Here is a 21,108-nt window from a genome sequence, read left to right on the forward strand (position 1 = left end):
TGACCCAACCTTGAGTTAAACCCCGTCCCCGAAGGTGGCCCAGAGGAAGAGAGGAAGGCAGCCCAGCGGCTGTTTCTTCAGGCTTTATTACATGGTGGGGTTGGACACAGCCCGGGGGATCATAAAGGCGTGGGGAGCCTCTTGCTCAGCCCCTGCTACCCCCAGACTCTCCCAGGGACAGAGGGAGGCGTGTCCCCCTGGCCCTTATCACTACCAGTTCCTGCTCCTGCTGAGACCCCGGCCTGCCCCCTCCTGGCCAGGGCCCTCTGCACCCCACAGTGCAGACAGGGGTGGGAGCGGCCAAGGTGAAGGCCGGGTCACCCTCCCTCTTCTTCCCACAAGGCCAACCCCCACGCCCTTCACCCCGCCAATACCTGAATCTCCATCTGGGGCCGAGCAGGGCCGTCCCCCTCTGAGGGAAGGGTGAAGGGAGGGCCACCCTCCGGTCTGGTGCTTTGTACACTCCCCGAGGGCTGTCTGCGACCTTGCTGGTCTTTGTAACCTCACAACAACCCTGTGAGGTAGGTGGCGGCGGCGGGGAGAGCGAACCCATTTGACAGATGAGGAGACTAAGGCTCAAGGAGGAGACGTGACGGGGTCAGGGGGGAGGGTACCATTCATGCAGCTGGGGGGCCCGGGGGAGGGACAGGGCCGTGGGAGACACAGCTGGACAGCGTCACACTTTGGCCACACGCAGGCAGCTCCGCCCAGGGGTCCCAGGGCCCACTTCAGGCCTTGAGAGGTCCCAGCGGGCCCCTGCCCCGCCCCCAGAGGCGGGGGGAAATCACAGCCCCGCAGGTGTAGACAGAAGTGGCAGGGGGGAGAGTGCTTCCTCTGCCTGGAGCCGGGGCCCCACCCCGCGGTACAAAAATAAAGGATTTCAGATCGGAACCCCAAGTCCCTGGAGGTGATCTGGGGCCTCACATCCGGGTGCCTCTGGCTTGTAACAGCTAGAAAATAAGAGGGGGAAGGGGCAGGGGGGCGGGTGGGAGGGTGATCAGAACACCAGGATGGGGGAGGGAAGGTGGGGCCAGTGAGGAGGGTGAGGCAAGGCCAGGGGAGGGCAGAGAGGAGATTGAAATGGAGGGCAGGGCAGGGAAGAGAGGGAGAGAGAGAGAGGTAGGTGAGTCACAGGCTCCCTTCTGAGAAGAGGGTGGGGGGCTGAGGCCCAGAGAAGGTGAATTCAGAGCCGAGGAGGGGGAGCAGGAAGGGGACCCAGCTTGCCCATCCGGGAACCCCAGGGTGGGGCTGGGTGGCGGCTGCCTCGGAGGTCAGAGTCCCCAAGACTCTGGCCAGAGGGGGTCAAGGCCAGGTCCCTGCTGTCTCAGGCAAAAGGTCAGAGACAGCAGCTGTCTGTCCCCATTTCAGAGGCAACTGTGGCCTAGAGAGGGACAGTGACTTGCCCAAGGTCACACAGCAGGCAGCTAAGATTGAGTAGGGGCTCCGGGGAACCTGGCCAGGACTTTTTCTGTGACACCCAGATCCTTAGCCAACTCTGGTTGACTCCTTGCAGGCCAAGGGACTCCCAGGCTGGCTGTCCTTCCCCCCACCCAAGAGCCGGGAACCCCAGGGCCCGGTGGGGGAGGGGCGGGCTGTGACGCCGCTGTCTCCCCTCCCTCCTTTCCAGCCCGGCTCTGGAGCCCTGGTGCTGGCGGCTGGCTGGGAACCAGGCCGGCCCCCTGACTTTCCTCTCCTCTCAGAGCCTCACACCCAAGGCCAAAAGCAGGGGAGGGGAGAAAGTCAGCCGAGCGAGAGGCTCGGGTCCGGGAACAGGAGACGCGCCCCCTCCTGGCTTCCGCCCTCCCTCCAGCTCCGCCAAGCTACAAACCAGGGATGGCGGCTCTGGGGGCGGGCGAGGGGCCGGGGAGGAGCCCTCACGGCCAGCGCAGCCTCAGGTCTGAGGGGTGCGGACGGGAACCTGCAAGGAGGAGAGGTGAGGAGGAGGCGAGCAGGTGAGGCTCTGGGGGCGGGGCGGCCCGGCCTCAGCGGGGCCCGGCGGCGGCGGTGGCTGCGGGGCTGGCGGGCCCGGAGGACAGACGGCCGGGGCCCTGCTCCCCAGGCCGGGGCGCGGGAGGCGGCAGGCGGGACGCTCGGGGGTGCGGGTGCGGGGCCGGGGCGCCCGGGGGCAGGGCGCGGGGGGCCGGGCCCGGGGCGGCCCCGGGAGGGAGGTGCGAGCAGGCGGAGGAGAGGAAACCCGGGCAGGGGCAGAGAGGGAAGAGGCAGGGTGCAGATGAGATCCAGGAGGAAGAAGAGGTGGGTGGAGATGAGGCGGGGCCTCCGGCAGGAAGCGGAGGAGGAGGAGGCGGTGGTGGGAGGGAGAAAAGGTTAGCGGGCTCCTGAGCTGCCAGGGCTGCAAAGAGAAAGTGAGAGAAGGGATGGTTATGCAGGGGAGGCGGCCGGCGCGCGGCGGAGCTAGCCCTGGCGGCCCGTCCCCCCGCAGGCCCCGGCCCCCGGGTGCGGCAGCGGGCTCCAGCGGGCAGGGGGCGGGAGGCGCCGGCGGTTATTAGCAATCATTGTCCTCGGGGGGTGGCTGCACCTTTCTCCTGGGCATCTGCCTCCACCTGCACCTGTTCCACCTGCACCTGCACCTCCTCCTGCTGCCGCTCCTCCTCCAGCTGCTGCTCCGCGCTCTGTGCACCAGCCGGCGGACCCAGGGAAGAAAGAGTGGACAGCTAACAAGGGGCCCGGCCGGGCAGTGCCGGCGGGTGGCTGGCCCCGCGGGCCCCACCACCGGGCGGGCAGGACGAAGGGGGCCCTTGAGGAGGGAGAAGCTGGGGAATCTCGTCCAGCCCCCCGGAACGGGGGAGTCTGAGAAGGGACCGGAGGAAGGGCAGAGAAAATGGGGCCGGGCTGGGGACTCAGGGAGCAGTAGGGGGGCTCCCAGGGGTGGAAGGGGAGGGGGCGGGCATATGGCCAGGGCGTCCTCGAGGGACGTCCTCACTTTAGGAGGCCCCAGTGTAGAAAGGAGGCCAGGGAAGGCCCAGGGCAGACCCCACCCGCATCTGGGAAGCCCCCCAGGGGCTCCTGGAGAGGCAGGAGCAGCGGGCTCACTCTTGCACCCTTGCAAGACAGTGCTGACCCCTGGTGGGGGGAGCAGGGGAAGTCACAGAACAAGGGGGCAGACAGACAAACAGGAAGCCAGGGTTCATAAGTCTCTGATGCACAGGGACAGGCCCCTAGGAGGAATGGTGTCCCTTCTTCCCAACCTGGCTCGCTGCCCTGCCCCATGGGCCTGCCCAAAGGCCCTGGGGCCTCTGACTGGCTCTGGGTTCCGGGTGGCAGGACCTCTGCTCAGCCCCTCCCCATGGCCGGCTGTTGCTGCCTCGGGGGCCAGGGCCAAAGACACATGGCTGGGCCCCGTGCGGTTCCTGACACCCGCTCCTGCAGAGCTCCTGAGGAAGGGGCCCTGGAAAGGGGCAGGATTAATGGATTTGACTCCTCTGCCCTCTGCGAAATAAACTGGCCATTTTTTGGATCCCAGAAGTTCTAAGCTTGATGGCACCACAGAAAGGATGTGGTGTACCCTCAGTTCTTGGAGAACACAACAGGGGCGCCGAGAGGCTGTGGCTTGTCCAAGGTCGTGCAGAGCACAGCACACCATGCCCAGACCCCTGGTTTCAGATACCCCTTCCAAATGGCATCTAGGTCCCCTGCTGCTGTGCCCTAGGTTCCCTGCTGCCTAGCCTTTTCACTTCTCCCCCCGCCTGGGCCTGGGTAACTGGCGTGAGCAGATGGGACCATGGGTGGCATGGGATGGATGGCATTGGCTGTGACCAGGTGGTTATGTGCGTGTAGCAGAAGGGAGAAAGAAGCAGGGATGGCTAGGTGGAGGGCAGGGTGGGGGGGGTCAGGGAGGGAAGCTGAGGCTGGGGGCTCACCTTGGTTTTGCGGCTGGACTCCGAGCTCAGCCCATGTGGGGAGCTGTAGAGCTCCTTGGACACGACGCACAGGAACTCAGCCTGGTCCTCGCTGCCGTAGTTGTAGGAGGAGCCGATATTCACCAGCTGGGGGGGGCGGAGGACCGGGGGGGGGGGTGTTGGGGGGGGGCGGAAGAAGACAGGCTGGGTTGAAGGCGGCTTGCCCGGAAGGGGGTTTGACATCAGCACTGGTCAGGATACCAACTTATGCCCTGATCTTGCTGTTCGGGTCAGGCCCAGCCCTGAGAAAGTCAGAGTCAGCTCCCCATCCCCCACCTAGGCATCAGGTCTGCTTCCAGGCCCAGCTAAGCCGGGGAAGGGGGGGAGCATTCCTTGGAAAAAGGCTACCTTATGTTTGTTGCTCCCCACCCCTCACCCCAGCCCAGATCTAGAGGCCATTATCTAAAAGCAGGTGGAAGCCGATGATGGGCAGGTTGTCCCCTTCCGTCCCGGATGTGGCTGAAGCAGCCCCAGAACCAAGCTGTAGGGCAGGGTTGGCATGATGGGCACCCATAGAATATTCTGTTCATTCTTACAAGCAGAGGTAGAACAGGTTGTCCATTCCTTAGGCCAGAGGGCCAATGAGCAGCGATCCCTGAGCTGTTGGCTCAGCCTCTGGGAGCCCCTGCGATTGCCAGAGTCTCCCGTAGGCTCTCAAGAGCAGCCCCACCTTTGCTCTGGGGGCCCCGGGCAACCACAACCACAAGGCCCTGGTTAGGACCTTTAGCACCCAGGGACCCTCACCTGACAGGCAGGGAAAACCATCAGCCCCTCTGGCTTGAAGAGGAGGAGGAAGAGGGATTAGAATTCGGGATCCTGAGTCCTCTCTGGAGTCTTCTAGACTTATAGACCCATAGCCTGCAGGGTGCTGGCTGGTGCCAGTGTCTGGAGTCCTATCCTTGGCTAGGGACTTTATCAGTGGCCCTTCCCGTCTTCACGACAGTCCTGCGAAGGGAGCACTACTGCCCCATATCACAGACTAGGAAACTGAGGCCCAGAGAGGAGATGGGTCTTGCTCAAAGTTACGCGGCTCGTAAGTGGTAGATCCAGGCCTCTGGCTCCTGGACGGGGCCTGTTCCCCGATCCTGCCCCGCCATTCTGGGCCTTCTCCCTTCGTCAACCTCCACATGCAAGGAGCTGTGGGTGGGCGCAGAGAAAGGGGTGGCCAAACCCTCTTCCTTCCCTAGGGACACGAGTGACCTTGGGTAAACTTGCTGGCTCTACTCCTCTGGAAACCTGAGAGGCGGGCTACGAGCTGCATGGCGAGGGCAACCCCACTTGTGATCAATGTCTCCAGGACTACACTGCACGTGGATTGGGGGACGATCGGACACTATGAACCCTCACGGGAAGCTGCTGCTTGGCCTTCACAGACGTGGCGAGGCCAGGACTCAGCCTGTCGCTCGCAGGGACCCTGGGACTGGCCCTGTGCCTTTGTCACAGGAGGTGCTGACCCAAGGTGGAGTCAGCTCACTCATGTGGCTCCGGTCTCCTTGCCCCTGAGCTTTGGGGCCCAGAGACTCGCCCGTCCTGCTGTGTAGACCACTCCCCAGTGGATGTGAGAACCCCCAGTTCTAGGATGCCTAGAGCTGCCCTGCGGCCAGCTGTGGCCCTTATGAAACCTGGTTCAGTGTGATGGCTGTGGGGCTGCAGTAGGTCACCCAAGCCCGGGGGGTGCGGAAGGGAAGGGCTTGCCATGCGGGGAAGCTCGGAGGTTCCCGGTGCGGCCCCAGGGCCCCCGCGCACCTGCTCGAAGCGCCAGCCGTCAGACATGGTGGAGACCATCTGCGTGAGCTCCTCCTCCTGGCACTGCAGCACGCGGTACACATGCTTGGGGGGGACCTGCAGGCGGAGAGGCGACGTGGCGGGCACCCGTGGGCGGGGCAGGCGCACCTGTCATCCCCCCACCCACACCACATGCCTGAGGAGGAGAGGAGGGGCGGGGCGACGGGGGAAGGTGGCGGCCACACTCTGAGAGCCTACCCCCTGCCAGGCACTGGACCCGCGGGGTCACTTGATGCTTCGTATTTTCACTGAGGTGAGTCGTACTCGCCCACAGCCACCGAACTTAAATGTGGCAGAGCTGGACCACGGGCGCCACGAGGGGGCAGGAAGGACGGCATGGAGCCTCCCTGCTTCAGTCTCCCACCTGCCCATCCGCCCGCACCCGCGTCTCCCCCGAGGTGGGCCAGAGAATCCCTCCAGCAACTCCTACACACGGGGCCCAGGGCCCCCCGCTCCGAACTGTGAACTCCAGGAGCTTGTGCCCTGCCCCCACAGGGCCCCCTGTTCCTCCACACAGACCCTATTTTGCTTGTAAGGAAGGGGAGTGTGCAGGTCTCCACACCTCTGTATTCCACAAGGGAAAATCAAGGGGCGGAGAGGAGATGCCATGGGCCCAAGGTCACACCGCGAGCAGAGCCGCGTCAGGGACAGCAAGCAGAGCGCTTCTCCCCGTCTGGGGCTTTTGCTGGGCAGCCCGGAAGCTCAGCCACACCCTCCCTTTACAGGCCAGCTTGGCCTCCCCAACTCTCTCAAGCCTCTCCCCGCCTCCCCCAGCCCTGGCCTCCTTTCCCGCCGCCCCGACCTGTGTGACGGGGTAGTCCTTCTCCTCCATTCGGTCTTTGATGATGCGGATCAGCGGGCCAATGTTGTAGAACTCGGCTTCCTCTAGGACGCCTGGCACAGACCGGACAGCCCCCGGGTCACTCGGTGGCCCCCGTGAGCTCTTCTCCCCTCGTGCCCTCTGCCTCCACACCCACTCCCACTCCAGTCAGCTCCGGGCTCCAGCAGGAGGGGATGTTTCCTTCCTGGGATCCCATATTCTCTGTGTTAGGGGTGAGAGGCCATCACCCAGCCAACCCTACATCCCTCCTGTGCTGAGCCTGGCGACCCAGGGACACCTGCCAATGCCCTCATCTGGGGGCTGCTCTAGGGCTGGCAAGACGCAGAGCTGGCTGAGGCTGGAGCCTAGAACACCACCGTGAGAGGGACCGTGGCTGACCCCCATGACCTGCTCCTGTTTATGAATCATGCGCTCAGTGCAGGGACTGGGCTAAGCATTCCACATCCTTTCCTGCAGTTTCTTCTCAGCACTAGAAATAGGTACCTTTGTTGCCTCCCCTGAACAATCGGGGAAACTGAGGAAAGAGAAGCAGCTGTCGGAAGCAACGCAGCCAGTTAAGTCGCAAGAGCTGGGATCCAAATTCAAGTTCCTCTGACTTCAGAGCCCACTACAAAGGCATAATCTTTGTGCCCTTGCCCCTCCCCAGCCCTACAGTTTGCAGAGCCCTGGGGACGTGGGGAAGCAGGCATTAATGTCCCTACACAGCTGGGGGAACTGAGAGTCTCGGAGATTAAGTGAGTCACCTTTCCAGGGAAGGGCAATGGCCCCGCGCCTTTCGATTCCCCTGTGTTTGTACAGGGCAGGGACCCCTTCTGGTCCTTTCCTGGACTGGCTTCTGGGCTCCCTGAGGACGGGTCCCAGGCCTGATTGGCCTGCTGTCCCAGGCGCCCACACAGCACTGACACAAAGGGGGCATCCACTGAGCGTTGCTGCCTGAGTGCAGCTCGTGAGCCCTGCAGAGGACAGACAGCTAACGTGGCATCGTGGGTCCTTGGTGCCGGGTGCTGAGTTAAGGAACACACTTGCTTTAGTTCCTTTTACCCCCACAGTGGCTTGGGAAGGTGGGCATTATGGTGACCCCATTTCACAGACGGGGCCATGGAGGCACAAGAGGCATAAGTGAATTTCTTGGTGCCACACAGCTAGTAAATCTCTTCCCAGGTCCTCCGGCTCCTTTGGTGGGGGCCCCAGCCCCCTGTGAGGTGCTGGGAGAATCCCAGAACCTGTAAACAGACGTCAGCTGGGACGCAGTGAGAGTGTTCACCTCCCCTCCCCGCGGGCCCCGCTCCCAGGTCCCCCGCTACCTGTGCTCCCTGAGGAGCTGCCTGAAAGCAGCAGGGTGGGTGCCCACCGTTCACTCTGAATGTGAGCCCTAGCCCACCGGGGAGCTACTTGGCCTCTAGAACACCACATACATGTGGGTCCGGAAGGGAGACCGTGGGCCCCAAGTGAGGAAAGATGGGCTGTGCTAGACGCCCACAGGGTATGAGCACTGGGACTCACGGCACCTGTTGTCCCAAAGCATGCTCTCACTGCCCCTAATTTACACACACAAGCGGAGAAAGGAAAAGTGACATGTCCAGCTGGCCTGGCTGGGTCTGACCCAGAGCCACACCCTGGGCCCCTCAGAGTTAACTTGACCCTGACTGTAGGCCCTGCCCATGGCTGAGGCTTTGCCAAAAGGGAATTCTTCCAGGCATGGCTTCCTGAACCATCTGCTGGAGCCAGAAGTGGGCATCTTCGGGCCTCGGTCACCTAGGCCCCAGAGAGACCAAACCCCCTGCTGGGGGAGCAGGGTCCCCTCCCCCACCTCCACCCACAGCCAGCTGTGTTCGAGAGGCCGCTGGATTTGGGGAAGAGTCACCGGCTCCACCCACCGGCTGCCTGCCAGCCTCACCAGGCACCCGAGAGATACCGGATCACCCACAGAGAAAGAGCCAGACCTCCTCCTCCCATGCCCACCTCCACCCCGCGCACACCTGGCTTCCCAGGAGGTCCGGGGAAAGAGCATCCGTGCCCACAACAGAGGCTGCCGGCCTCACAGGCTCCCTCTATCTTCCCCTTCTCTGTGGGCACTCAACAAAACTCCGGTGAGGTCAGCTCGGCAGAGCCCCGAGGCTCAACCCATGCAGAGGCCTTGAGATTCAGCCTTTTCAGGGATCACGAGGCAGGCAGCGGGGAAGAAGTTCAATGTCCCTCCCCCCACCCCACCTCCCAACTGGGAGAAACTTGGGATCTCCATGGAAGGTTCCGGCAGCCTGCAGAGGGCAAGGGCTAGGATGTAGTTCCCAGCCAGCCCTCTGGCCCAACTCACCCTCCTCAGCCATGTCCTTGTCCAGCACCAGCTTGCCATGCCGGAGAAAGTTCAGGATGGGCCCGAAGTAGGTGGGGTCACGGTCAATGAGGTAGGCCCCGGTCTCATCCTATGGACATGAGGGGCACAGGCCATGAGAGGAGAGGGAGCGTCTCCCACCCCCAACCCGACCCCCACTCCAGGCCCAGTATGGATTGGAGGGAGGGAGTGAACGCAGTCTGCTCTTCCCTGGAGCAAAGGGGCATGATGGAGGAGAAAGGCTTTAGGGTCGGAAACACCTAGAAGCAAATCCTGCCTCTGCCTTTTTCTCGCTGTGTGACCTTGGGCGGGCGACTTGACCTCTCTGAGCCTCGCTCCGTTCCCCTCTAACTAGGGGTCATTGTGAGCATCCAGTGAGTTCTGAGGGGCACCCAACCCAGAGTAGGGTTCAGTGATCGTCCCTCTTAGAGGCTGTTCCTCTGAAGCCAGCCCTACACTATCTCCATCAGCTCCCCAGTCATTCTGGGGACGTGGGATGTTTACAAGTTACCAAAGGAGCCACTATCTCATTGGACAGGCATGGCCTGCAGGGAGGCAGGGCGGGCATCCGTGCAACTCTACAGGGGGAAAAAGGGGACTTGCCCAAGGTCACAGCATTAGAGGGTCAGGGAATGAGGGAGGGGGGCCCTAGAGGTCACCTCCGGACCAGCCTCCTCTGGTTACAGACAGGAGGCTGAGCCTGGACCAGGGAGGGGTCTGACCCAAGGTCACGCAGGCAGTTTGCAGCAGAGCCGGGATGGGAGCCCAGAAATGGTGCCAGATAGGCCAGGGCTCCTCCCTGATGAGGCCCAGCTCAGAAGGCACCCCAGGACTTCTCCACCCAGCTCCCTGCACTCCTAGGCCACCCACACTCCGAAGGGCGGGGGAAGCAGCCTCAGCAATTCCCTTCCCCAGTGCGGGAGTCCCGTTGGGGAAGAAGGGAAGGCCCTAAAGAAGGGGGAGAGTCCCGATCCTACCAGCCCCCCGAGGCGGGAGCCCCGGGCAGTGCTCAGAAGGCTCCAAATGGCCGCGGCCTGGCGTTGTCCCGTTGCCACGGCAATGAGCACATGCCTCGCTCTCCCAGCCACTTCCTCCTCCCTTTCCCTCGCCAGTTTTTCCTGCCTCCGGCTCTTGGGATATAAAAGCAGCCGGGTTCCCGGCCAGGCCAGCCCGGATTCGAGCGGGCAGAGAACTCCCCGCCCGCGGGCCGCTCACCGCGCGGGCCTCACCCGGTCCGACTGCAGCTCTTCCCCCTGGCACAGGCGGCTGAGGAAGGACTTCTGCTCCCGGCACAGCGTCTGTCGGGTGGTCAGGAACACCGTGCCCCCGACGTTAAGCCGCACCCACTTGCCCCAGCCGCCCGCCGCGCGGCCGCCCATCCCCGCCGGCGGCGCTGCCTCCCCGGCCTCCATCCTCCCCGCTCGCCCAGGCGTCTGCATCCTCCGGGAGCAGCGGCTGGGGGCGGGCAGGTACCGCGCGCCGGGCATGCCGGGAGCTGTAGTCCGCGCCCCGGGGCGGGGCGGCTGGGGTGGGGGTGGGGTTCTCCGGGGCCCCCCGAGCGGCCCTCGCAGCCAGATCCACTAGGCGCTTCGTGGGCGGCCCGCAGACCCGGCCTCTAGAAGAAGCTCTTTAGCCAAATCATGGTGTTTGGGGAAGGTCAGATTCGAGGTCACCAGGACAATAGAGAGTGCTCCTCCAAACCGGCACTCCTCCCTCCTGTGTGCTCTACACAGGACTGTTTCCTTCTTGTCGGGTCTGGGTCATCAAACAGCCGATAACGGAAAGAAACTACTGCTCCCAGGATTCTGTAGCATTTACCTGTATCTGTTCTCCAAGATGCTTTCATACTGCTCTTTGTGTGATGTGTGGGTTGGGGCGGGCTGCGTTCTCTGCCAAGGTAAGTTCTTTAAGGACAACATAGCTGGGGTTAAAGTTGACCCACCACCCCCTATATTCCAGATGCTTTGCATGTCTGTATTAGTCACTGAGGCTCTCAGCAGCTCTGTGAGGTCGGTATCACTATACCTATATCGTTCAGAGGCGGACACAGATGTGAAGTGACCTCCCCACTCACACAGCTGGTGAGTGGCAGGACGGCAACCCAGGTGGGTTCCAGATGACCACCAAGGCCCCCTTCCTGCCCCCCTGCCATGGGCGGTCAGTGTTCCCTGAGAAAGATGTCTAGGGAGGAAGGGTCGACAGGGCAGTGGGTCAAAGTCAGGAGGGCTGGGTTTTCACTCCGGCTTTTGTAGGCTGAGGTATCAGGTGAGCTCTCACTTTTCCCATCTGTAATTCGGGAGGGGGAGGAGGGGTTGGTTCCGAGGGTCCCCTTCTAAGCCCGATAACTTGGCGTTGGCACTGACATCTTGGATACTGCAGGGAGGGGGAAGAGGGACAGCTCTTCGTGTCATCTGGAACCCGCTGGGGACGAAGGCTGAAAGGGAAGCTGTCCTTCACTTTCTCTCCTTGATGTTTCTGTCCTGGTCCTGGATTAAAGAGGAGGGGTCTGATCACCCCTCAGTGATCCCGGTGCCCCCCTCCACCCCAGGTTCCCCACACTGGACAGCCTAGTGTGCTGAAAGTTCAGTTATGACCCAAGCCTCTGCCTTCTCCACAAAGCCCTCCCCCTTGGCAGGGAATAGGTCACAGCTGCTAGAGGGTTGCTCCTGAGAACTCACCAATATGTTCTTGAGCAACTTCCTCTCTGAGCCTGGTTATCTTTCCTTTTGCAAAATGAGAATTATGATAGTAGCTCCCGCAGAGCGTTGTTGTGAAGATTAGTGTCTGTTAAACATCTGGCTTAGTCCCTGGCTTTCAGTATAGTGGATGGGTGGATGGGTGGATGGGTTGGATGGGTAGGCGAGTGAAGTGGGATATGGACTGGCTTGTCAGATCAGCAGCACCCCTAGAACGTAGTGTGAGCCCTCGGCCATTGTTAGTTAAAACAAAGCTAGAGCAGGAAATGTTTCTTTATCCACTTAAGGCATGTAGGCAGGGAGTGATGGGGTTAAACTGGCCACTTGGAGCACTCCGGGGGCTGCAGGGAGGGTGGTTTGAAATGTTGAGAGTCTAGTTAAGAGGTCATCTGGGTCAGGACAGGGGGAAGCCCCAACCAGGGCAGAGTCAACAGGCCAAGACGAAAGAGGGTAGATTCAGTCGGTATGTAGGAAGTGGAAGGAAGAGACTCGGGTTCAAGGGAGTGTGAGAGGCAGGGAGGAAGAAGAAGTAGAAGGTTCTATAAAGCAAGGGAGGCGGTACAGGAGGAGAGGCAGATCTGGGCAGTGAGCAGGGGGATGAGGTCAGTTTGGGGCTGACCTGTGTTTGTGGTGCCTTTTGGGGAAGCGACAGTTGTCTCTCCGGGTGTGATGCTCAGGAGAATGGCGGTCCTGTTTCTGATTGCGGACTGGCACTCTTCTTGGTTTTTTGCATGTCTTCCCCATCTAGAGGACAAAACCAAACATCCCTGAGACAGTTTCTCAGGATGATGATTACCTTGGAAGGGAGCCAAACTTCTAAGGCTTGTTGGTTACACTGCTCCCTGCTGTCCCCTTCTGGGAAGAGCAGCTTTCAGGTCCTTCTTAATAGGGCTCTGAACTGGGCCTTGGAAAGCAGGTGAGACCGGAGGAGGGGTGATTCAGGGGCACAGGATCCCAGACAAGCATGCCAGCCCAGGCTTTACGGCTTGCTAGCTTGACAGGTGACCTTGGCAAAGTCACCTAACCTCTCTGCACCTCAGTGAGGATAGTAATAGTTAGAGGTAATTACACAGTTGTCAGGACTCCATGAGCTAACAGGGGAAGGCATGTGAAGAACACGCAGCTCATATCCTGAGCAAAGCTTTCATGAGTGTTGGCTTTGCTGGAACCAGCCCTGCCTCCCCGTCTACTGCTGGTTGGACCCGAGATCGGGGCCTGAGGCAAGGCACTTTAATGGTTCTTCAAATCCATTCCCATTGCCCAGGATGAACCAAATTCACCCACTCCTCCATGCCGGGTTTGCAGGGACAGGTAGAGAGAAAGGCCACCCCCAAGGACCCAGCCTCCAGAGCACAGCAGCTATCATTTCCTTAGGTTAAATCCCCAGACCCAGAGTGACCCAGGAGTCCCCCTGCCCACCGCCCCCGCCCCCCCAGCAACTGGAGCTGAAGGAACACGGATATATCCCAAAGTCCTCACCTGAAGTCATTGCCACAGCCTGTTTCGAACCTTCTCGTGTTAGCAGCGCCTCCCATGTCTGAGCAGTTTCACATCTGCTGTCAGCTCCGTGACTAAGCTGTCACTCGGCCCTGCTGGAATTTGGGGTTCAGTCCTCCTCTTCCCACGTTCCGATATCCGAACATTCTGAGTAGCTTCGACTCTGTTGTTGTGTTTACACAACAACAATCCAATCCTGTCACTGCCTTGGCCCTCAGCTCTGCCTCCTAGCCCAGAGTGGGGGTTGTTGGTTCTGAGTCGCCTTTGCGGGTCACCTGAGGCGAGAAACGGGCATATTCAGTCAGTAAGAGTGAGTCCCGAGCGCCCAGAAATATTCAGATAGGCTCTCCTTCCAGCCGAAGTCAGTATTTTTGTGCCCATTTTACAGGCGGGGCTCGGAGCGTTGCATAACTGACCCGCGGACTTGGATATTTATAAAAGAACAAATATGTCCCGATGCTTTAACCTAGAACTTCCACGGATTGTCGACCTTCACCAAGCCTGCCCTGAGCGCTGGGCTTTAGAGTTTCAGAAATGAAGGAGGCGCAGACCTTCCCCTGGAAGAGCCCATAATTTCTGCGGGCTCCAGGGGGCGCCATTCGCACCGCGAAGGGACAGCGGAATGTCTGGAGGAAGGGGCACCTTTCTCCAGTTGGCACGTAAGTGCCGCTGGGGCTGGCGGTGACTCTGCCGGGTGCTGAGCCCCCGCGCTGCCCTCTTCAGCCAGGGGGGGTCCCCGAGCCCTTGGGAGGGGCGGGAGGTTCGGCCTCGCCGCCAGGGGGCGCGCTAGCGCGCTCGGGTCTTTGGAAAGCCCCCCTCACCCCCGCCCGCCAAGCCCACGCAGTCCAGTCAGCTGGCACTGGTTCTCTTTTCAGCTCAGCTCCAGGGGACAGAGGCCCTGACCATACGCTCAGTCTTATCTGCCTCCTGCAGGGACCTTATTCTGCCCAGCAAAGGCCTCTCTGGCTCTGGCTGATGTCCTGCCGCAGCTCGAATCAGGCATCACACAGAACCGGGCATCTATTGCGCAGCCCCTGGGCCCCTGGGCTCCTTGCTCCTGCTGCCGCAGGGACATTTATGAGCACTTCCATGGGCCCCGTTCCACGACAAGCACTTTCATGGATTATCTCTTTTAATCCCAACCCAACAGGGAGATGCGGTGGTAATTGCCATTTTACATTGGGGACCCCTGGGGACCTCTCAGATTCTCCTGCTCCCTCCATCCTCCTCTCCTTGGCACCTCCATGACTGGTGTGGAATGGAGATGGGAACAGAAAGGGAAGATTTTCCTTGCCTGGCACCCAGGCCCTCTAGTGCGCTTTTGCTGTGGCCAGAGCTAAGATTCAAGCTGGCTAGGTTTTTTTTTCCTGGAGAGTTGTTTTGAGGGCTCTTTGGAGTTACCCCCCCCCCCACCAGCCTCACACTGTACTTTCCTTCCTGGGCAGGGTCTTCTCTGATTGGTTGCCTGGGACACCCTACTCAAGGACCACCTCCTTTAGGTCCCACTGCCCACTCTCCTGCTGCCCTAGCCCACAGCTGGTGTGCACAATGTCCCTTACGGACAGCTCCAAGTCACCACTCTTCACCCAGGTCCTCGGCTGGTTCTCCAAAAGCCAAGGCTCCACCAAGGCTTGGACAGTGTTCAACCCACACCTCTGATCCCTGCTGCAAGCTTTCCCAGGCTTAGGTCCAGCCCGCCTCTGAGCACCCCCGGAATCCAGAACACACAAGCCAAGCTCTGCAGATGGGCTCCCTGAAACCGCACTCCCTCTGTCTTTCAGAAGGGGAGCTCCCTCCCACTGTGCACTTCCCCCCATGAGGGGGAGAAGCAGAGCACCCCAACAGTTCCCTGGAAAGAGCCCCCCCTCTACCTTCCAGTTCCTCCTGCTAGCATCTCTCCCACTCTAGGCAGGAGGGCGCCGTCTCCTGGGGTTTCTAAAACCAGTTCTTAACCACCTGGGTTGGAAAAACTGCTTTAGATGGTCTAGCACCTCGTTTTAGAATGTGGGTGCAGTTAGCAGCTCTGGCTGAAACTGGATCAGAAAAGCCTGCGCTTAAAAAATAGCATTTCATTTTGAAGCAATTTCAGACTTAGAGAAAAGTTGCAAAAATAATACCAAAAATTCTGGTGGAGCCTCCGCTCAGATTCACCAAATGCTCACATTTTACTACACTGGCTCTTCCGTTTTCGGAGAGCAAATCCTAGAGTTAATGTGCTTTCGCACTTGAACCCTTCCGTGTGAGCCACACATCAGGACCGTCTTTTATACAATCACGGTGAGATTACCGACATCAGGAAAGGAGCATCAGTACGATGCCATGAACTAACTCACAGATTTCTTCAAAGCTCCCCTTGTCTTTCTAATGTCCTTTACAGCAAAAGAGGGCAAAAGTCCTGTAGGATCAGTCCAGAAAGCGTCGCATTCCATGGTCACGTCTCTTTACTCTTCTGGTGTGGAACAGTTCCTCGGCCTTTCTTTGTCTCCTGTGTTTGAGGGGAATAGACTGTTTATCTTGGAGAATGCCCTCCGTTTGGGCTTGTCTGATACTTCATGGTTACACACACTGTGTGCATTTGGGGCAGGAACCCTGGGAAGCGGAGCTGTGTCCTCACGGCCCCTGGTGAACAGGGACTCATGTCTCTTTATCCCATCGCTGGTAAGGTCAACCGGTCACTCAGGAAGGAGGTAGCAGTCAAGTCGCTGATCTGTACCGTCTCTGTCTTGCCCTGTGAACCCATCGGTGTCTTGTGGGGAGACACATGGAGACTATTAATATCCTGCTTTCCAGCAAACACTTTTATCTCATCCCTTATTTGAATAGTCATTGATGATTCTTGCCATACCTAAACGATGGCCAAATTGTGATCCCCCCTGCCCTTAGTCCATCATTTCTTCTACATTTCTTAGCGGCCTTCTGTTTTCCAATGGGAGATGCCAGAGTGGACACCACAGTGAGTCGGGCCAAGGGCCAAGTCGAGATGGCAGAGCTGAACATGAGCATAGGGCCCATAAAGGGCAACCAGGCGGTGAGAAAGGGCTTGGGGCCAAGGGAGTGAGGAACCAGTGGGAAGTGTGAGGGTCGGCAAGCCGGAGGCCCTCTACTTCCCCAGGGCAAGTCTCCGGCTCCGCTCCCGGAGGTGCCCAGAGCAGGTCTTGATGGCTGGGAGCTCTTGGTGGGCCCACTGCTGTCTCCAGCTGCTGCTGTCTGTTGCCACCCATCACATCAGGCTCCTTGCCTCTCCCAGAATCCTGTGCAGCCATGGGCAGGGCCTTTGTCACCTCCGCCTGTCAGAAGACCAAGCACGGGTCTGCTACTGAATTTCTACCCTGACCCGCTCTGCACAGGTGGGAGGGAGCATTTACCTGACACTTTGTCCCCCAACCCCTTGGGGGACGAGAGAAGGGGTGCTTCCTGGAACTCTAGGGAAAGAAGTAAACCCAGGTAGACAAAAGTCATTATCTCCCTGCTTTCTTGCTTTCAAATTTGGAAAAGTCAACTGGGCAGCACCAGAAACAGCCCCTTCCTTGAGTGAGTCTTCCCCTTTTCAATGTTAGCTCTGGGGGGATTACACAAGCACGGAGTCCACACCCTGAAGCCCTTGGGCTCCCACTCAGGCCCCTTTATTCTTATTTGACTTGCTTTCTCTCATGGGCTTGCCACTGATTTTCAAGCCTTTTGAAAATGGGAAGAGGCTGTGGGAGGGGGTGGAGGCTGGCAGCGGAGGAAGGCAAGAAGGAAGCCTGGACACAGCCAGCCTCGCTGGGGTCATAACTCCCCAAGCACCAGCCCCCGGAAGCTACCTGGCTGGCCTGGAAGGTTCCACAAGCCCCTCCTGCCTCATTCTGGGCCCCATATTCTGCAGTTGGGCTCCTGCCTCCGACTAATGATAAGGGCCTGGTCCTCACGCCCTCCAGGACTGCAATCCTAGTCCTGACCTTCCTGTGACCTCTCTAAGCCCCCACCTTCCTTACCTGTAAAATGGAGAAGAACACTATTTTCAGGGTTGTTGGATTAAAGGAACACAAAAATACTTAGCATCCTCCCTGGAGGTCGTGGGGGAAGGTTCTGGAGAAACAGGAGGGATTATTAAGGTCTCTCCTAGCCCTACCAGAGTATTTATGTGTATAGGTCAAACATTTACTAAGACCTGTCCATGTCACTGTGCTGGGGGCAGGAAGCGTCACAGGGAGGCAGGAGTGAGCGGTAGGACAGAATGTTAGTAATAGTAAGTGACGGTTAAGCATCTGCCTTCGGCTCAGGTCAGGATCCCAGAGTCCTGGGATTGAGCCCCGCATTGGGCTCCCTGCTCGGCGGGGAGTCGACTTTTCCCTTGTCCTCTGCCCCTCTCATCTGCTCTCCCTCTCTCCCTCTCTCTCAAATAAATAAAGTCTTTAAAAAAAAAAAAAAGTAGTAATGATGCATGTACGCAGTGCTTTCTGTCCTGGGCTTTGTTCCCAGTGTTTTGTAGGAATCTGATCTATACAGTGGGTACTGGGTTAGCCCCACATCCCAGATCAGCATCTGGGGTACTCGCCAAACTCACGGCCAGGAAGCAGGATAGGAGGTCTGGGCTTGAATCCTGATCACTCTCACTTCTCTACACAAGGTCTGGAGTCGTGGTCCAGGGAGTCCCTAAAGGGGCTGCTGGCCCAATGCCTCACGGAGCCAGGACCACCTACTCCCCTCTCTCCTGTTCTGTGTTCCGCCTCTTAGATGCTCCTCATTATACCTGTCGTGGTGTGTCTGCCTCTCCTCCCCTCCCTACTGGCTCAGTTCCCCGTCTCAGGGTCTGATTTTAGTCTCTATGCCCCCAGATCCTGGTCCAAGGCCTGTCTTGCAAGTGGGTGCTGGAGTTCGTGGATGGGACAGGCTGTATCTTCGTATCCTGGCTGTGAGGTGGCAAGAGGTCCAAGGCCGTGGGAAGAAGGGTAGAGCTCCACAGTCCAAGAGAGGCAGAATCTGGAGACTCACTGCTGGGTCTGGACACAGGTGACCCCCTGGTGGTGGCTGTGTACACTGAGACGGAGAGACATGGACAGGTAGGGTTAGGGCTCCAGTAGGGATCTGAATTCAGTGGGGATCTGGGTCCTGCAAGCTGCTGGCAGCCCACGTATGGGAGTGATGGGTTCAACAGTAGATTAAGCCACTAGAAGAACTTGTTCATTATCCAGAGGGCGTGGGCCCACCTAGAAGCAGGCAGAGACTCTGAAGAATGTGACAGTCACCAGGGAACGTGTCTATACCACGTTCCACCCACCCACCCTCCCCCCCAACAGGTAAATATGTTGAAACTTCCGGTGCTTAAAATTAGAAAGCTTCAGTAACCTAAAAATTCCATCTCTTCCTGAATGACTCATTCCCCCATAAATTCAGAAATAAAACTCCATTGTCCTCATATAGCTAGCTGGGTTATTCCAGCAGGAGTGACACCTTGTACTGTTCCAAACTTGACCTTACCTGACGTCACCCCCAGAATTTGCTCCCATTTCTCAGACTAGATGACCGAGGTCCCGCCCAGAAGGATCTGGAAAGCAGGCCTTCTGGGGCCTCGTGCAGAACAGATTCCAAGCTCCAGGAGCAAATCAGTACATTGATTCATTATTCAGTCCACTGCGTGTGGGGCGTGGGCTTTGGGCCACGAACCCTCGTGGCAACCATCCAGGGAGTGAGCACACATTCCCGCGCAGCTGGTTCGACAAGGTTGGGAATTGTCCAGCTGTCCCTGACAGAGGGGTGCTCAGCAAATATTTGCCAGGTGGACAAAAATTTCATCACCCTTGTCCAGTGTGGCGAATTCCTGCCTGGAATACACAGGGTGGGTAGTCCAGTGCTGGCAGCGGCCGGGCACCCCTCCCCGCCGTTAATCATTCTGGGAGTTGAGACTTGCAAGAGGCAGGGCAGTACCCAGTCAACGCCTCAAAATTAAACAGCAGCTCTGGGAATCCTAGAAAGGCAGGGCTCAATTTCCTTTCTCCCGCCCCTGGGCCATTCTCCAAACCTGTCCAGACCCATCTGGGACCTTCCCGGGAGGAAAAGCCTCAGCTTGGATCTGCCTGGGTTCCTGGCTGGGAGGAGGACGAGGATGGGGGAAGAGAGCCTAGCCAAACCCCTAGCTCAGATCTCGTAGCTCAGAGTGTCTCCTCCTTGTGGAGCTGGGAAACGCTTGGCCGTCCTCCCCATCTCTCCTTGATCCTCCAAATCTGGAAAACCCACCCCTGGAGGGGCTTTCTAATTCCAGTTAGGCCCCTCTCTCAAACTAGCTGTGTGCCCTCAGGCAAATCACCCAACCTCTCTGAGCTTGTTTTTCTCACTTGTAGAATGAGTCTGTTGCCACTTCGAGGTCCTCCCCTCTCTGTGGAAATGATAGCACTGACCAGTTTCACTCTCTGGCTGGGAAGATTTTTGAGGGCAGGAACACAGTTCTGGTTATTTGTTGTCCCCCTCCCCCAATGCTGCAAGTACAAGAGACATTCAACATGCTGAATTAAGTAACAGTCTTTTTTTTTTTTTAAGAGTTTTTATTTATTTGTCAGAGAGAGAGAGAGAGCGCACAGGCAGGCAGAGAGGCAGGCAGAGGCAGAGGAAGAAGCAGGCTCCCGGCCGATCAAGGAGCCCAAAGTGGGGCTCGATCCCAGGACGCCGGAATTATGACCGGAGTCGAAGGCAGCGGCTTAACTGACTGAGCCACCCAGGTGTCCCAAGTAATAGTACTTAAAAAAAAAAAAAACAGGAGCACTCGAAGTCACTGTGCCCGGCAGCAAGCTCAACAGTTTCAGGGGATTCTCTCACGTAACCCCCATAGTGCTCAAGGCAAGTGAGATTCCTCCCATTTTAAAGATGAGGAAACAGAGGTTCAGAGAGGCTCAGCGGTGTCCGAGGTCGGGCAGCCCTGAACGGGGTAGCTGAGACAGGAGCCAGATCAGAACTCATCCGCATTTGCGCACAAACCCCTCTCCCTGGAGAGGCAGAGATGTTTCCCTTCCCGAGAGAGAAAAATGAGGCTTATCTGAGCATCAAAGGAGGGAGGCTTCTGGGCTGCTAAATGTAACCTCTAGGGGAATGGGCTTGTGATGGGGAGACAAGGTCCCCTCCACGCTGGGATTACCTGGCCACACTGTCCTGACTGCTGGGCTCAACTGTTATTTGCCCCTAGAGCAGTGGTTCTCAACAGAGTGCTTGTTGCCCCCCACCCCGGGATACTTGGTCATGCCTGGGGACACTTTTGGTTGTCACAACTGGCTGGTGCTCCTGGAGTCTAATGAGTAGAGGCCAGAAACGCTGCTAAACACCCCACAAGGTACAGGACAACACTCAGGTCCCGGCAACAGAGAATGCTCCCCCCCGCAAAAGTCAGCCGCACTGGGGTGGAGAAACCCTGAGATCGAAAAATGGTACTCTGCCGGGGCGCCTGGGTGGCTCAGTTGGTCAAGCATCGGGCCCCTTGATCTTAGCTCAGGTCATGATCTCAGGGTCCAGAGATCAATCCCCATGTCGGGCTCTGTGCTCAGCACAGAGTCTGCTTGTCCCTCTCCCTACCCCCCACTTGTGCGCGCTCTGTCTCTAAAATAAATAAAATCTTAAAAAAAAAAAATGGGACTCTGCCATGAGCTCTTGGTTAAATCTTCATCTGAAATCCCTTCTTCTGAAGTATGCGTCCTTCCCATTTTACAGGTGAGGAAATGGACTCGGAGAGGTTGGGACCAACTTTAGAGCTCTCACTCAGAAAACCAGGGTATTGTCCCATTGACTCCTTCATGGCCGTGGACTTGGGAGGTGACTCAGTGTAAGAGGGCGTGGGATGGGGACTGCAGGTACAAAGAAGAGTAAATTCAGAGTCAGGAAACCTGGGTCTGGTCCAGCTCTGTGGTAAAACCATCATGTGCCCTTGGGTAAGTCACTGTCTTCTCTGGTTTTGTTCTTCTGGGGTTCTCCCCAGTACCAACCGATGTTGCCTCTTTGCTACTGAGGGGTGCTTGGGGGCTTAGAGATGGGGAGATGTGACCCAACTTCAGACAGGGGCCACCTAGGGCTTTCTCA

At 58.6% G+C, this 21,108-nt stretch overlaps 1 protein-coding gene and 2 long non-coding RNA genes across 3 annotated transcripts; 1 reads left to right on the forward strand and 2 right to left on the reverse strand.

Moving 5' to 3' along the window:
• Positions 1 to 70: 70 nt before the first annotated feature.
• On the reverse strand, positions 71 to 10,673 carry KCTD17 (potassium channel tetramerization domain containing 17). Its single transcript, XM_082740242.1, is given in 9 exon segments — positions 71 to 950; positions 1,829 to 1,901; positions 1,904 to 1,918; positions 2,537 to 2,630; positions 3,879 to 4,004; positions 5,664 to 5,759; positions 6,505 to 6,596; positions 8,858 to 8,966; positions 10,105 to 10,673. Coding segments are annotated over 9 exon segments (933 nt in total). The 5' UTR covers positions 10,363 to 10,673; the 3' UTR covers positions 71 to 880.
• Positions 10,585 to 20,969, forward strand: LOC309869344. The gene is made up of 3 exons (XR_014314123.1): positions 10,585 to 10,772; positions 17,886 to 18,060; positions 20,743 to 20,969. It is a non-coding gene; the product is annotated as an uncharacterized lncRNA (long non-coding RNA).
• LOC309869343 lies at positions 11,629 to 17,245 on the reverse strand. Its single transcript, XR_014314122.1, has 3 exons — positions 17,043 to 17,245; positions 13,051 to 13,343; positions 11,629 to 12,315 (listed from the first exon to the last, which is right to left on the reverse strand). It is a non-coding gene; the product is annotated as an uncharacterized lncRNA (long non-coding RNA).
• Positions 20,970 to 21,108: the final 139 nt, after the last annotated feature.

Source organism: Mustela nivalis (genome assembly GCF_964662115.1).
Source record: "Mustela nivalis genome assembly, chromosome: 7".
Taxonomy (NCBI): Eukaryota; Metazoa; Chordata; class Mammalia; order Carnivora; family Mustelidae; genus Mustela; species Mustela nivalis.